The 15,442-nt window shown below is 36.3% G+C and overlaps 1 protein-coding gene across 1 annotated transcript in view; it reads left to right on the top strand.

Moving 5' to 3' along the window:
* TTC29 (tetratricopeptide repeat domain 29) overlaps nt 1-15,442 on the top strand; it is a 108,848-nt gene that overhangs the window by 46,806 nt on the left and 46,600 nt on the right. Inside the window, exons 7-8 of the mRNA XM_015600686.1 lie at nt 11,554-11,766; nt 14,328-14,413. Of these exons, the coding sequence (XP_015456172.1) occupies nt 11,554-11,766; nt 14,328-14,413 (299 nt within the window). The remainder of the gene's footprint in view (nt 1-11,553; nt 11,767-14,327; nt 14,414-15,442) is intronic.

Raw genomic sequence — 15,442 nt, forward strand, 5'->3', positions numbered from 1 at the left:
TTATTTAAAACTGAGTTGGGAACTTATGCTATTCAATTCTTTTAGATGAACGAATTCTAGAGCCATATTGGATCTTAGAAGTCATCTAGTCCAGACCCCGATTTACTAGGTGAGGAAGCTGAAACAGTAATTATGCGTCTTTGCCACGGCCACATGCTTTGTTAGTAACAGGTGCAAGATGTGGATCCAGAGCTCCATATTTCTGTCACCTCACTTTTCCTTTTCTGTGTCACGCTCAACACAGATACACACCAACTATATACATGCATGGTTCTCTGAACTGATGCAACAGTAACATTTACACAGACTTCAACAGGGTACATAATAGCCGTCACACATAGGTGCCTTATGTAATACGTGAAGTGATTTTTCTCATGTATGAGGTAGGTTATATATTATTCCCCACTTTAGATTTACATAAAATAGGATTCTGAGAGGTTCAATGACAACTAAAGCATGTCAGAGCCAAGACTGGACCCCGTGTCTTCAGGCCTCAGGGTCAGTGTTCTCACTGTCTGACACCGCCTCCCTATACCAAGGTTTGTTTGGAAGAGGCCTCAGAAAGCTGACTTTCTGGGTTTGTTTTTTCTTGATTTATTTTTATTAAAGTTAAAAGACTCTGAAATAAATCTAACCCTGACACGATTATAAATTAAAAATCGTCTTCTTTTCTACGTCCTCTGTCATCTGCCAACTTGCTCAGCCATTTGCCTTCACGGTTCTTTACCCAACCCTACCCCACGTCATGTTCAGTGAGAATCTCATCTCATGAGATTCTACTAGTGACATGACCCCCCCATGACTTAATTTCTACTACTGTTTTAGCCTATCCATATTATGCATATAAAGGATGGTTCTCTAAGAAAACTAAGTCCATGAAGGCTAATACAGTATCGAGGGCCTTCCAAATTCAGAGAGCAGAATAGAAAATGATCAGCAAACTGAGTAAGTGGGGACAAGCAGGTTCGGGTGCCTTATAATAAGGTTTATTGTCATGTGTTTAAATCCACGTGTGAATTAGGCCATTCAATAATTGTGGGTGGGAAAACCTAGAACAGGGCAACTAGAAGCAAGGGAAGATTTCGGAGGCATTAAGACTGGTGAGGAGAGCGGGCTGGTGTGTTGGCGAACACAATGGAAAGGAAGGATGACTTCCAGACATGATGGCAGAAGAAACAGCATCTGGTTTCAGATATAGGGCAGGGGGTGGAGAAAGAAAAATTAACTTCATGCAGCATATGTAACAAAGAATTAGTAGCTGTCTTCTATGTGAAATATACATCAATTTGTAAGAAAATGTTAAGATGACTGTAATTTAATGGAAAGAGGATACAAAGAGAAAATTTGCTAAGAGGAACTATGATATGTAATGAATATACAGAAATATAACCAACTTCTCTAAAAATCAACTCAAATAATTGTGAAATAGCATTTAATACTTATTAAAATGCAAAAAAAAAAAAACCAATTGTGGCTCCTTAAAATAATACTGATGTCTATTGCTGGTGATAATTTAAATCATTTAAATGGTTTTGGAAAGAAATATGGCAATACATTGCAACCGTAAAATTTTCCATACACCTTTATCGATTAATTTTACTTCTAGAAATATGGAAAGTAGTTCTAATAAGATAGTTTAGATGAGCAGAAAAATTATATTACTTTTTTTGCAACTGTGTAAAAAATTATACATGGATTATAGAAAAAGAGTAGAATGATACCTGACCATAATTTTTAAGATTTTTTTCCATAGTGTTTCATTCATGCTGATATAATATTTTGGCCCTTAAAATAAGTAAAATGAATATGGCATTATACTTTTGCTAAATATCACTTTTCTGTTTTACTTAATTATATATTTTTAAATTCTTTTGTAATTTGAGTCTGTGTTAGGGCAACTTCTCATCAGGGTTTGCCTGGGACTAGGGGAATTCCCAGGACTTGAGAATTTTGGTGTTTAAACCAGAAAAGTCCTGTGCAAACCTGGATAAATTGGTCACCCTAAATCTAGTGAACCTTAAAATTTTCTTTTGTCTTTCTAAACCTAGTATTTTATTCATGCAACAAACAATGATGAGACAATAACTTCTTTATTATTTGCTGTTAATAGATCTTGACAAGCATAGTTTGTTTATTTTTAGTTTTACATGACTCTTATTTTCTATTTAAATCGCTATCATTTTTTAAAATTTGTAACAATGAAGCCTGCATTACATCCAGAATGTTTCAAGAGAAAATAGCTCTTGAACCGACAAAAGGCATCTCATTCAATGTTTATCCTTGAAAATGGATTCATTGGTGGGCACTGTGGATGTTTCGAGGATGAAAAAACAAACCAACAGAAACAACGCCAACAAAACCTCCTAGTGGTTGTGGCTGCATCACGACCAAAACTCTCTGTAGTCTTTCTTGCCGAGGTGTCTAAGTCCCAGGATCCTTTCCTCTGGTACAAGTGCACAAGTTCATTGAGAACATTTTTTCCCTCTTAATAGTTAAAAATATTCTATTTGTTTCTTCCCCCAACTTTTAAACTGTTTCTAAATGTACATCTTAAAAGTCCCATTGAAGGAAACTTTTCCAAAAAGATTCTCTGGAAAAGCAAGCACATTATTACATTCAGGTTTCCTAGTGACAGTATGAAATAAAGTCAATCCAAAAGGAACCTCGATTGCTGTAACATACCCAACCGTCTCTAAGGCTGCCAGGCTAACCACAGGCCTGTTGAAAGCATCTCCCCTTAATCTCTGCCTGATTACAAGGCTTACTTCTAGCACTTCATTTTCAGAGTAAATTCCAAGAATGGTATAAGAAAGTGGTCACTAGTATATATCTTCTAAGATGCATTTGTCTAGATCAGTACTAGAAACATTACTTTATATTTGAATAAAAGTGAATTTAATAAAAAGGTTTTTTTTTTTCAAAAGTTAAGTGAATTAGCATTGCTTTTTCTGTATAAATTAATTGTCACTTTTCGAGGCATGTCAGTTTATTCTCCATCTGCTATGTGTACATGTTCATAAAACCTTATAGTATTTAATCAAGAGATCCTTTTAAAGTATTGATAGCCATGAGAAAATTATTCCATGTTTGATCCGTGTTAAAGAATCAAAGTCCGAGATCTTCGAATGGAACTTAGAATAAAAATGTAATTAGGTTACATCCCTAAAGTCTGATATATCTTTAAACAAGACTGCAAATGAAACTTTATTAGAGCTTCAAATGAATTATTTCATTGCCTTTTTTTAAAATTCAATTTCTTCCCCTTCTCTTTCATGTCTGTGTTACTGACATAGCTGCATGTATTTTACCTGTCTTTTTCAGGGTGTTTTAATTATTTACTGCTTAGTGAACAGTGTGGAGAGGAAGCCTCATTCAGAGGTGCCTGCTTTGCAGCAGGATGTTTTTTGCGTTTTTTGTTTTTTTTGTTTTTTTGTTTTTGTTTTGCAAAGCTTTGCAAGGAGGTCTTGAATAGCTGGGCTGAGCGTATGGGTTTTGCCTCACCGAGTAAACTTCTCTGGAGGCAGTGTTTCCTCTGATGGTCTGAGAGGAGGCACTGCCACAGAAATCTCTCTTCAATGGTACCACTGACCAAGAGTGAAGAGTGTTGGATGAAGTGTACCATTTCTAACTAGTGCCTCAAATGGCTCTTAATTTGAATAAGTGGCACTGTTTTGCAATATTTTTAGGTTTTAAAGCATTCCATGTAACAGGCCCATCCATATTTGCTCCAAACCTGGAAAACCTGGAAAAATAATAGATAACATGGCATGAAAAGTTACTGAATGTGACACTCTGTATAGTGTCAACACAGTTGTTTTAACCCCCCTTCCGACCACACCCCGAAGTTGGTATTGTTATCTTTGTAACAGAACCCTTCGAGAAAGGATGTGAATGGTCTCATTATATCATGATGTTGAGGTTCAAACCTTGGTCTCTACCTTTAAGTCAAACATGGGACACAGTTTCTAAAAAAGGGTCACGTGAAGGAAGTAAATCCTCATAGTCTTGGGCATCAGTACGTGAATTTGGGCAATAGAACCCTTGAGGTTCATTTTCCTCATCTCTAAAATGTAGATACTAACAAATAAATATAGTAGCTACTATCATGCTTGACACATGATAGGTGTTCAACTAATGTTATTTTCTCCCTCCACACTTGTTAGTTTTTTGTAATATCGCAAACAGTACATACTTATTGTCAATCAAAACCGTGATATACAGGAAAAAAGTTAACACTCTCTTCACTCACCTCCATCTTCCATAAGTTCATCAATACTGATAAGTTCAAAATGTTCTCCTATACCTTTCTCTTTGCTCATGTAAACATATACACATAATCAGAACATTAAAATCATGAGCAGTATGTAATTCAAGTAAGAATTACATTATTGATTAAGTCCGGAGCAATATAATTTATTAGTTGATCTAATGTCAATATTAACTTGATTTCTCCTCAGACTTTTATGCTTGTCAACACTTTTTACTTAGTATTTTAAGATGAGGTAGAAACCATTAAAGTAAAACAATATGAGGAAAATAGTGAACTCTATTAGCTCTACAAGGTTTATAATGGCTAGCATTAATTTCCTATTGTTTATACATTAAACAAATGTTTTACATTTTTAAAAATTGAATAATTTCAATACTTCTAATTATGAACATTTAAGAGCAAAGCTGCCTAATGCTTAATCCTTAGAGATTATAGAACTCGGATAGAAACGAACCGTCTGGGGTTTATTGTAACATAGAGCAGTCAAGCTTGTATACCGTTTCCATCACTGACCACAATTCAGCTATCTAAAATCACAAACAACAACAATTAATAACAGTTCCTCTAGACTATTTTAGAGATCCAGGCAAATCTTCTGGATTTCAAAAACTAACCTACTAGCATTGCCCACATCAGTGGTAAAAGCGTTGCTGAGTTTCTCTCATGCTGGGTTTCTTTCACACTCGTCTTCCTGGGACCCTTTACGTTGTCCGCCTCGGTGACCCATACTCATTAGCAGGGGTCTGCTAGTATTCCTACAGTGTCGATCTGAAATCTTTGCTCAAAATGATAATGAGAGGATTTCATTGTTTAAATAGCCTCTTCAATTTCTTCTGAGTATCCCAAAGTAGCTACAAAAGTTAAGGGCACATTCTCTTCCCAGTTTATTAGGGATGCTGTCGAGATACAGAACAAAATCTTTGTTTTCCAGCGATCCCTTTTGCAGTGGTGTGCAGTGGGTCTGACAAGAGGGAAGCCTTGGAAATGATAGTTTCCACTGGGAAGTGTGACAGGCCCTTAACTATTTCTGCACGTATAATGCCATTATAATTATCACAATTGAACGTAAAAACCTAAAGATAATATAAATTGTTCATGCAGTTAAACTGAAATGGAAAGCAATCTCTTTCATTTTTACAAAAGGGCGATAACATTTTTCTCTTTTTGCCACTGTTCAATATTGCTTCTAGCAGATTTTATGTCTATATTGTACAAACTAGTAACTTAATACCAAAGATATCCAGTAACTCCAGATTAAAATGTAATAGACATAAAGCTTTATTGTTCCTTTAGGTTGTTGTTTTAAACTAAAGTAGAATATTTTCCTAAATTTCTGAACAAATGTACACGATTTAGAACTAAATATGCTTAAGACTTATACCAGTGCTGCCGAAGAAGTAAGTAGGCCTATGGATCTGTCAAATTATCTTCATGCAATTATGTCTGTGGCATTATTTTTACTGGAAAATGTACAAGTTGATAGAAAAGGAAATAATTAGCTACTTTCAGAACTGCCGATGCATGGAGCTAAAGCAGACCAGTCTGTGTGTCTTAGAGATTGTGACATTTGAAATTACCTGAACAATACCAGGAGCCATCTTTGGATATAATTACCACCTTGCTTAATGAATGTCAGGGCTAGACAGAGTCACACTTTATTTATGAAATATTATTTTATTAAAACTTACTTTTGCCCTTCTTATATTGCAAACTTCAGATTTCTGTGCTGTTTTCTTAAGTGGAGCAACTTCTTTATTTTTTTTCTTTTTCTTTTCCCTCCCCCTTCAAGTAATCAATGCACTGCTGAATGAGTTCATTTTAATGCACTCAATCATGCCGCTAATGTTCGTAGCTTACGGGCGCAAGCATCAGTAATGCAGGAATGTTATATGGCTTTAGTTTGGGCCATTTCATAAAATATTCATGGAATCAAAAATGTGCATCAAAATAGCGGCTGGGAGAATTACATTTATGTTCCTGCTTTTATGGCAGCTTCACATTTAAACCCATTTGTGTTAATATCTAGTCAATCTTCCTACTTTAAAAAAAAAAAACTAAAATGGGAGAGATCATATACATTCTCCTTTGCTTAATATTTGTTCTAGACATCTGCTGTGATACAACAAATATCTATAAACTTTCAGAGATGTCGTGCAGGGAAGAGGGGCAAGCAACAATTTGGATAATACCCAAATATATAAAATCTTATTTTCTCTACATAATGTATGTTTTAACATCCTACCAAGCAATTTTGCAGTTTACAACATTGTTTGGGTTTTGTTTATATTTTTAAATAAATGGATGAATTTCTTGTTTGTGTGGGCTTTAGGTAAAATGAAACTCTTCTCTAGTAGTTTTATTTTAAAAGAGTACTTTCCTTTATATGAAAAACTGTAAATAGATGCCGACCTTTTTATTGTTTACGTAGATATCATATAATTGTTTGGAAAAAAAAAACAAACAAACCTGAGGCTTAGACTACTTCTTCCCTACCTAGGATCTCTTGTTTTACACAGCTATTCACAGTGTGTGTCTCCTCAAGTGTGCTTTCGGATACTACCTCATATTAGTGAGATGAATCGATTACTTATGGTATCGGTGGAAGGCCATCTCCAGTCCCTCCAACAAAACATTCTGTCTGGCTCCATTTTCTTCCCTGAGTCTCTTGAAATATTAGCGGACTCTCTGGATTTTTGCTGAGCATAGAACCATACATTCCAGGCACCTAGCTGAGCAACAGCTAGTATGTCTTCCTTATGGCGGTTACTCTTGTGATCCTTGTTGCTTATAGTGATGATGAAGATTTGGTGATAATTCCTGGTGCAACACGGTGGAGCTCATATTCCCTCAGGGGACCTTTACCATCTACAAATATTCTCAAGGGCTTCTCTTTTCTGTATTGCTTTCAGTTAACTTTTATTTTTGTGATATTTCGGTGTAATCATTCTTCTCTCTGTCCTTTTCCTCAATGGGAAATAATGTTTGCATTTGATAATTCCAGAAAAGGACAGTTATCTGTACACTTGTCCTTCAATGAGACTGATGGCGGAATTGGGAGATCTTACCCGGTTCTGATATATTATCTTGTATTTGATTACAAAAGGTAGACTGTAGATGAACACTGTGAGCCAAATTGGAAAATCTGGTTCATGATCTTCATTTATTTAGCTTTGTTAAACTTATCATTATACTGATAACCTATTATGATATATTAAATTAAATTTAAAAACAGAATGTATTATATCTTAATAAATATCTAGTCTTAATATCAGATTCTTTACTCAGTAAGTAATAAAAGTTTTGAAATCCTATTCACAGTTGGATGGAAATATAAATTGGATGGAAATCATATCATTGTTAATCATGCTGAAAGAGAAATAATTGCATATTTAAATTACTATGCTCTCTTTATAGTACAGACATATTGTTTAATATTTTTAAATAAAATATTATACAATTTTATAATATGAACCTTCAAATTATGACCAGCCTTCAGAAATTGTAGCCAAGGTGTTTGTATATTTATGGTCATTTGTATCAAATCCTCACTGGCTTATTTATGAACCTATTTGCTTTCAAATAACTTCAAAAATGAATCCCTGCATCTGAGAAGGACTGGAAAACTCTCGTTCTTCTGTGCAGGCACCTTGGTCAAACATAGCACTGATCAGAGTCCCCAGTGACCTCATCTGTGGCACAGTGGTTAAGAAAGGGGAAGTGGAACCGTAAATAGCTAGATTTGGCCGCAGATGACTAAGTCTGAGGCACCCGAGGAATTCCAGGTGGCCCCACAGATGTCACAGAAGTAGAAAATTTAGATGTCTGTTGCACAGCTGGTTGTACGTAAGACTCCTTCCGAAAGACCATCAGAAGCACATCAGGGCTGGTATCTGTGCTTTAGAGTTAGAGGTTACCTGGATTGCCTGAGCAGAGTCACAGAGTTATGGAACTAGAAGAGATTAGAAATCACGTAATTTAAGCATTAGTTTTACTTTGAGAGATTTATGTCTAGAGAACGTAACTTACTTTACTTAAAATTCCTGACTCTTGGTTTGTTGACTAGGACCTGATATGGTGGAACAAAGCTGTATGATTTAAATAAAAAAGGATCCTGCGTTTAAATTCTAAGCACCACTTTTTACTATTTGAGTCATTTAACCCTTGAGAGCCTCAACTTCCTCTGTAGTGTAAAAGTACTATTTACTTCACCAGTTTTTAAAAGGTTAAATAAGATATATATATGGAAAAGCTTCCCATTTTGACTAGCACCCAATGAAGAATAGTTTCCTGTCAGCTTCCACCTGAGCATCTTGGACCACGACCCTTCCTCATGGGAGAGCACACCTAGAACCTTTGGAGAGTTGAACGTTGGCCAATAACCATGAGCTAAGCAGCATACTGATACTAAGCCAAAGCCCTAGCAAATATCAAAAACAACTAAAAAACTATATCCCAATAGTTCCAAGGCCACTTTCCGTAGTAACCAACTGACACCAGTGTCCCAAGAACCTCCCTTATGTCATTCATGCTTAGACTGTCCAGTATGGCCAATGGCGTAGTAGCATAGAGGGAAATCTGGCTTATATGGGATACTAAGACACATCTCCACCCTTTCTTCACTCTTCTCCACCTTCACCCATTTCTTCCACCTGTCCTTACCTTTCCCTCCTCCAGCCTCCCCTTTCTGCCCTCATGTAAATCGAATCTTGGACATGGCTGTCAATTCTTATGTTTAATTTACCTCATTGAGCCTCATTTGCATCTCACTGTAGTGAGGTGGATTACCCAGAGCCTCCTCCCCTGGCTTTCCTCCTGGAATCCCTAGTGAATCTGTTGTTTCGTAACATGCCTTCGGACCCTCTTCCATCTGGTTACCGTGTGACCACCAATGTCTTTCTTAGTCTCCTTGTGTTTCCGATTTTTTCTGGGCCCAACTGGTATACTCACAGTTCTTCATAACCACCCTTTCCTATTCACGTGGTCAAAGAGAAATATATATCTGTACTTTATGAATAGACGGATGCTGGACAGAAAAAAAAAGAACTCTGGTTAAACATCTTTCTAGGGATACAGAGCTATACTGTATAGGCAGAAATATAGTTGACAGAGGAAACACAACACACATATATGTCAACACTCCATTCGAGTTTTTTAAAAAATGAGGGTCATGGGTATTTGGAGAAAGGTGTTTCTGATGAGAGGTGCTATAGGAGAGAGATGACAAACTATGCTTGCTTTTGTGGGAGGTAAAGAAAAATTGTCAGTTAAATGTAAAGATAGATTAGAACAGTGAACTTCAACCTTGAATATTTGTATAAAATGAAAAAGGATTGGCATCATTTGTAAAATGGCTTCTCTTGTATATTTTTTATTGCAAAATGAACATATTTTGATGATAGAAACACTAGAAAATGACAATAATCAGAAGAAAAAGCAGAAAAGAAACCATCTATCACCCATATAACACTGATAATGCTTTGTAAATGTGTTCTGATGTTTTCCAATATTTTCCCTTATCAAAAACACCAGTCTATATTTATGGTTTTGTAGTATTTTATCATGAGAAAATTTCGTAACACAAGTTTATAAACATCTCTGGAGTACACATTCCATTCTCTGTATGTGTCTTTGCTGATATTCCCTCTTTCTGCATGGTGTGTAGCATGTCTTCACTGAAGTTTATACAGATTATTTGCTGATTATCCACTTCTGTTGTGTTTCTATGTGAATAGTATTCTTCTTTATGTGTGTATTCTTTAATACTTTAATACTAATGTTGATAACAAATTCAGTGCAAAAATAGGGGGGAATTATATACAGTAGTCATGGCAGTGTCTGTACTATCCTGTAATATCCAACCTGTAATATCCAATGAATCTCATTCGAGGCACTGTATTGAGCCCGAAATGACCTGCATAGGTTAATTTAATCAGTCACGATAATATTGTTATAAGAACTTAGTTATGTTTTACTGTGTTTGTTGAGCACTTAATCTGCATCAGGTATTGAACATGTGTTATTTCTCACAATAACACCTTTAATAGTTACACTATTATCCTATTTTGCAGAAGCATTAAACTCAACCACAGAACTTAATTAATTAGCCTAAGCCTAAACAACAGAAAGGGTAAAGGCTGTCCGCTTGGAGCCTACACTCCCTCCTAGCCACTGCTGCCAAAAGGCCTAGATAGATAGAAGTGCTTTTCCAGTTCATTCCAACTCGGCAACTCCAATACTACAGAAAAGAATTTGCATTACAGGATACTTTGAGCCCATCTACAAGGCAGTTCACAAGTAAAATACAACTTATGGCATGGAGCTGCAAACTGCGCTTCTGGATATAGGCTTGCTCATATGTCAAGAAATGAAATAATGTAAAACTAAGTTAGACTTCGACTTTAAGAAGATATGTTTTGGACTATATTATAAAATATGATCCAGAAAGGCAGTTACCTTTTAATTACTCAAAACTAAACAAAGTATACAAACCTCTGCTTAGAAAATTCGATCAGACTTTGACTAGTTGTTTAAAGATCCATAATATATGAATTTGAAATGTATTACTGACGCATCTTTCCCAGGATACCCCAAATCTTCTTTTTTGTTAAATTTATTGGGGTGACATTGGTTAATAAAATTATATGGTTTCAAATGTACAATTCAATAACACATCATCTGTGTATTGCGTTTTGTGTTCACCACCCGAAGTCAGATCTCCTGCCGCCACCCAGTTCTTACCGAGTGGAGAACGCTGTCTGTTGGGAAAGCCGTGTGGTCTGGTGGGCAGCGTGGGCCCTGGAGTCGGACCGCCCGGCTCTGCCAACCCTCAGATGGGCAATCGCAGGCAAAACTCTTACCCTCACTTTCTCCTCTGTAAAATGGAATCATAACAATCCCTGTTCCACGGGACTCTTTTAAAGATTCAATGAGAAGCTCATATAAAGCACATGGCACAGTGCCTTGCATGTAAAATAATAAATATGATTTTTATTAATAATAATTACTGGACTTTCACACTGTCTCTAAATGTATGTAATCCTGGTCAATTCTACCGGCCAAAGGACATCCCTCTAGCAGGTGTCCATCCAAAACCAGTGCTGAATCTAAGGTCCCAATGGAGATGGCTCGTTTTCCAGCTTAAGTCCTCCAGCCTTAGAAATTCTTGACTGTATCTCATGAGTCTCCCCCAACCCCTTTAATAGCAAAATATAACATGTACGTAAAATTCTTAGAAATATGTTTTGGCCTGTGGTTTATATTTATGAATGGCTTTTATTCTTCAGATCAGCTTCTAGAAGCTGCCGAACATTATGAAGCGTTCCATCAACTGACGCAGGGGCGGGTGTGGAAGGACGAGACAGGCCGCTTTCTCAACCTGTTGGCCTGCGAGAGTCTCCTGAGGACTTACAGGTTACTCGCAGACAAAATGCTGGAAAATAAAGAATACAAGCAGGCCATCAGTACTCTATTAAAAGCTTCTGAGATAGCTAAAGAAGGTAGGTGGAAAGAAACTCTCACATTGCTTTCTTTAATGGGCAGACGCTGCTCCTCCCAAGAGCGACATAAAAATCAAGTGTTTGGGTGATTATTTTCTGTGAAATGCAATGACAAATGCCATCAATATATTTTTAAATTTCACTGTAAAACAGAGGTGCCTTAGTGCTGACAACAAGAAATCCATTAGTTTCTTGAAAGCTTTATCTCCAAAATTACAACCCTCTGGGAGTAGTGTTTTAAAGCAATGAACCTATAATGACAAGGTAAGGTCATTCGTGAAAGTGTATGTGTGTGTGTGTGTGTTTCAGGTCATAATATTCTTATAACTTTTCATTGTTTGTAAATTTCTCATTGTCAGGTAATAGGAAAGATATGATAAATATTTAGTTAGGAGTCAGAAGAAAATAGAACTCCATATGTTTTAGATCCTTGACTGTCAAAGTGTGGCCTTCGGACCAGCTCAGAATCTGCAGATTAGCAAGATCCCCAGCAAGATCCCCAGGTGATTCGTACACACAGTTATAGCAGTGAAAATGCTTTTGTGAGAGTTGCTCATATCCTTAATATTTTATGCCATTTGCATATATATAAAATATAAAGAAAATTTTGGAGCTTATATTCATAAGCTTTTACTCATGAAATGCAAGGATTTTTTATTGCCATATAGTAATTTATGAATGGAGTAGCCTTTTCATGAAGAAAAAAAGATAGAAGTTATGCCGTCGAACTGAATTTTATTGGCTTGTAGATATATTAGGTCTATTGGAATAACAGTTGGCTTGTTTGGGGTAAGCAAGTCTGATTTTCTGGGTGTGATTTTAATTTTCTGAAGAATAAAAGTAAACAGCTTATTCTCCTTGTTAGGTCTTTTAATAACTTCAGTTGGAATAGCTGTAGGAATCACCCCCAGTGAAAGATGTTATCTTATTGAATGAACTGCTTTTGAATGAACGGTGATCTAGTACTTTCTCCCGAAAGGCTAAACACTAATAGAAATGGTTATCTCTTAGATCAATTTCAGCAGCTGACTTAGTCACGTGGAAAGTTATGTGGAATTTCAGGGTAAAGTAATATATGAATTAGGAAAAGGTATTTTACTTCAGGTTCGCATATGCTAAAATGCAAGGTAGTCACAAAGAAAGAGGGGGGTCCCTAGAGTCCTGAAAATAAAACCATAATGTTTTCTTTAATATAAATGATTATTGACTGTGGTAGCAAAGCCAGTTTAATTTAACCCACTCGAACTACACAATCTAAGTAGTGTTTTGTCATTTTTTTCCTTTGGTAAATTGTCATTCAACTTTACTAGTGGCGACATTTTCCTCCATTATTTTATTGCTTTCACTTTATCTTAACTTTGTCTCAACTAATAAGCAGGAAAAGTTCTCATGCTTACATACTATTTTAGAAGGAATATTTGATATGATCCAACTGTGTAAATTAGCTGCCTCAAAATCTTTCTATCAAGAGTAGATTTTTCTCTCCTCCTCTCTACTAGTCTGCCCTTTATATAAAATTAGATGCTGATGACGATACCACATCAGCACATGCTCTTGCTAGTGCTTTAATATAGTTATACCATTTAACACAGCGAGTATGAATCACATATAACTGACTTTTAATCGGCCAAGGGCCAGCTTTCCTTCACAGCCTCTTCCTTCCACCCCATCTTCCCCTCCCCTAGTCTCATCCCAACCCCAGCACTCATAAACCTATACCAGATAGTGCCCAGCTGAATTTTAAGAGTGAAAATTCCCCAGACTGGATCACTGGCATCATCAGCTCTGCTGAAGTGAGATCTTAAGGGTATCATTCTCTGCAATTGGTGAAACTGCTACAGAAGGGGGGAAAAAAAATCCTGTCACCAGCATTTGTTAACCTGTTTTCTCGCAGTCTTCCCATTGAGCCATGCTTCACGAGTGGTAACTCACTCACTGAGTGGTGAGAGCGAATGCAGCATAGAGGATCGCTAGCTCCTGCCGAAATCCATTATGGTTGGAATGCAATGTTTAGAAAGTAATCGAAGGATACTTACTTTTTAAATATCAAAAATGAGAGTGGCTCTGTCAGCATTTGCATTACCCAGGACTTAGGTAACATGGAAAGCCAAAGAGTTCCAAAAGTAGAAAAAGGATAGTATTCTTTTTAAACATAAGTGCCTTTAATGATTTCTGTAAGTATATTACATTTGTATACTATATTTAGTATATTAAATGTAAATAAATTATATGCTATGAGATGGCATAATGTGTGCCATGGTGGACCAGTATAGAAATTACATGTGAATCTCAACATGATAGTACCGGGTCATGTATATACAGGACAGCTCCTCATAATTATGTTGCTAACGCCCTGTAGCATCTGTGATCCAGGTAAATTGTATTAACACCAGCCCCCCCCTTTTTTTTTTATCAGTACATGGTTAGGTTGCAGGGATTATAGATAAATGTGTATACTTTGTTATAATAACTTTCTACTGTCTTAATAAGCTAAGATTCTGTTTGTTTTACTAAATCAATTTCTTTAAAGCCACAATAATTTTTCTATATTTTCACTTTAGGAAATGACAAAAGGATGGAAGGAGAAGCTTCCTATTACTTGGGCTTAGCATACTTGGCTGCTGGAAATTATGAAACAGCATTAACAGTAAGTTGAAATAAACTTTTAGTCATTGCCACTTTTAATTTTTATTTTATCATATTTTATTGTATGTTGTTAAAAGGCCGATAGAAATGGACCTGATGTCAGTGTACCTATTTATGGAGACTGAAGCACAATAGCAATGTTCTAGAGGCATAAAAAACTGGTTTTATTGTTTACAGAAGATAGTATCAGTCAATTACCATGAACTGCTTTAGGAAAAATGAAAGTTAAACATGTAGGGTGATGTGACCCTCTACACCACCATGTCACCAAGGACAAGAGGAAATGGGTTTAAATGACAGCAAAAGGTGAGTAGTAAAAAAAAGTTACAGTAAACTTATAATATGATTTAGGGAAATTTGCTTAGAAAAGGTTGTAGACATCAAGCAGTAGAAGGGATTGCACTGCTGCGTGTGAGTTAGGGAGAGGTGAGAGACAGGGCAGCAAAGTGGGGGGCATTGTTGGGCCCCCCATCTGAGAAGTAGCCTGCTGCATGATAAAAATCAGTGTTTGCCTACTTTATGACCAGGCTTGGTGTGTTTGGCTAAAACACAAAAAAAAAATGTCAAGAAAGAAAAGCTATCTTTTCTGTCTTATAACTGAAATTCTTTTTCTTTCATTCTTCTCTCATCTCTCATAAATTTAAAGCATAGCATCGTTTCATTTCACATACATCTCTTTAATAATCTTATTTGATATGCAATATTGGCCTTATTTTCAGCCTTGAGGATCTCTTATTTGCTCTTTTAGATATTCATACTAAATAAGATTCCGTATTTGGAGTTCATATTTTTCTCTATCACCCTTTTGAAATTGGGTCATCATAGAAACGGGTTTTCCTAGATGACTCTTCTGCTTGATGTTTTTCAGTTAACGACATGCATTCAGTAAAGCTGAATTCCAGGTACTTTGGGAAACACGGGCCAACAAGATGCACACTGCCCTTGAGGAACTAGTTTAATGAGGGTGACCAACTGGTAAACATACCTATAATTCAAAGCAGGATGAACAGGGATTCTCTGAGTGCAGAGA

The sequence above is a fragment of the Pteropus alecto genome, unplaced genomic scaffold, assembly GCF_000325575.1.
Source record: "Pteropus alecto unplaced genomic scaffold, ASM32557v1 scaffold50, whole genome shotgun sequence".
NCBI classification, from domain to species: Eukaryota; Metazoa; Chordata; class Mammalia; order Chiroptera; family Pteropodidae; genus Pteropus; species Pteropus alecto.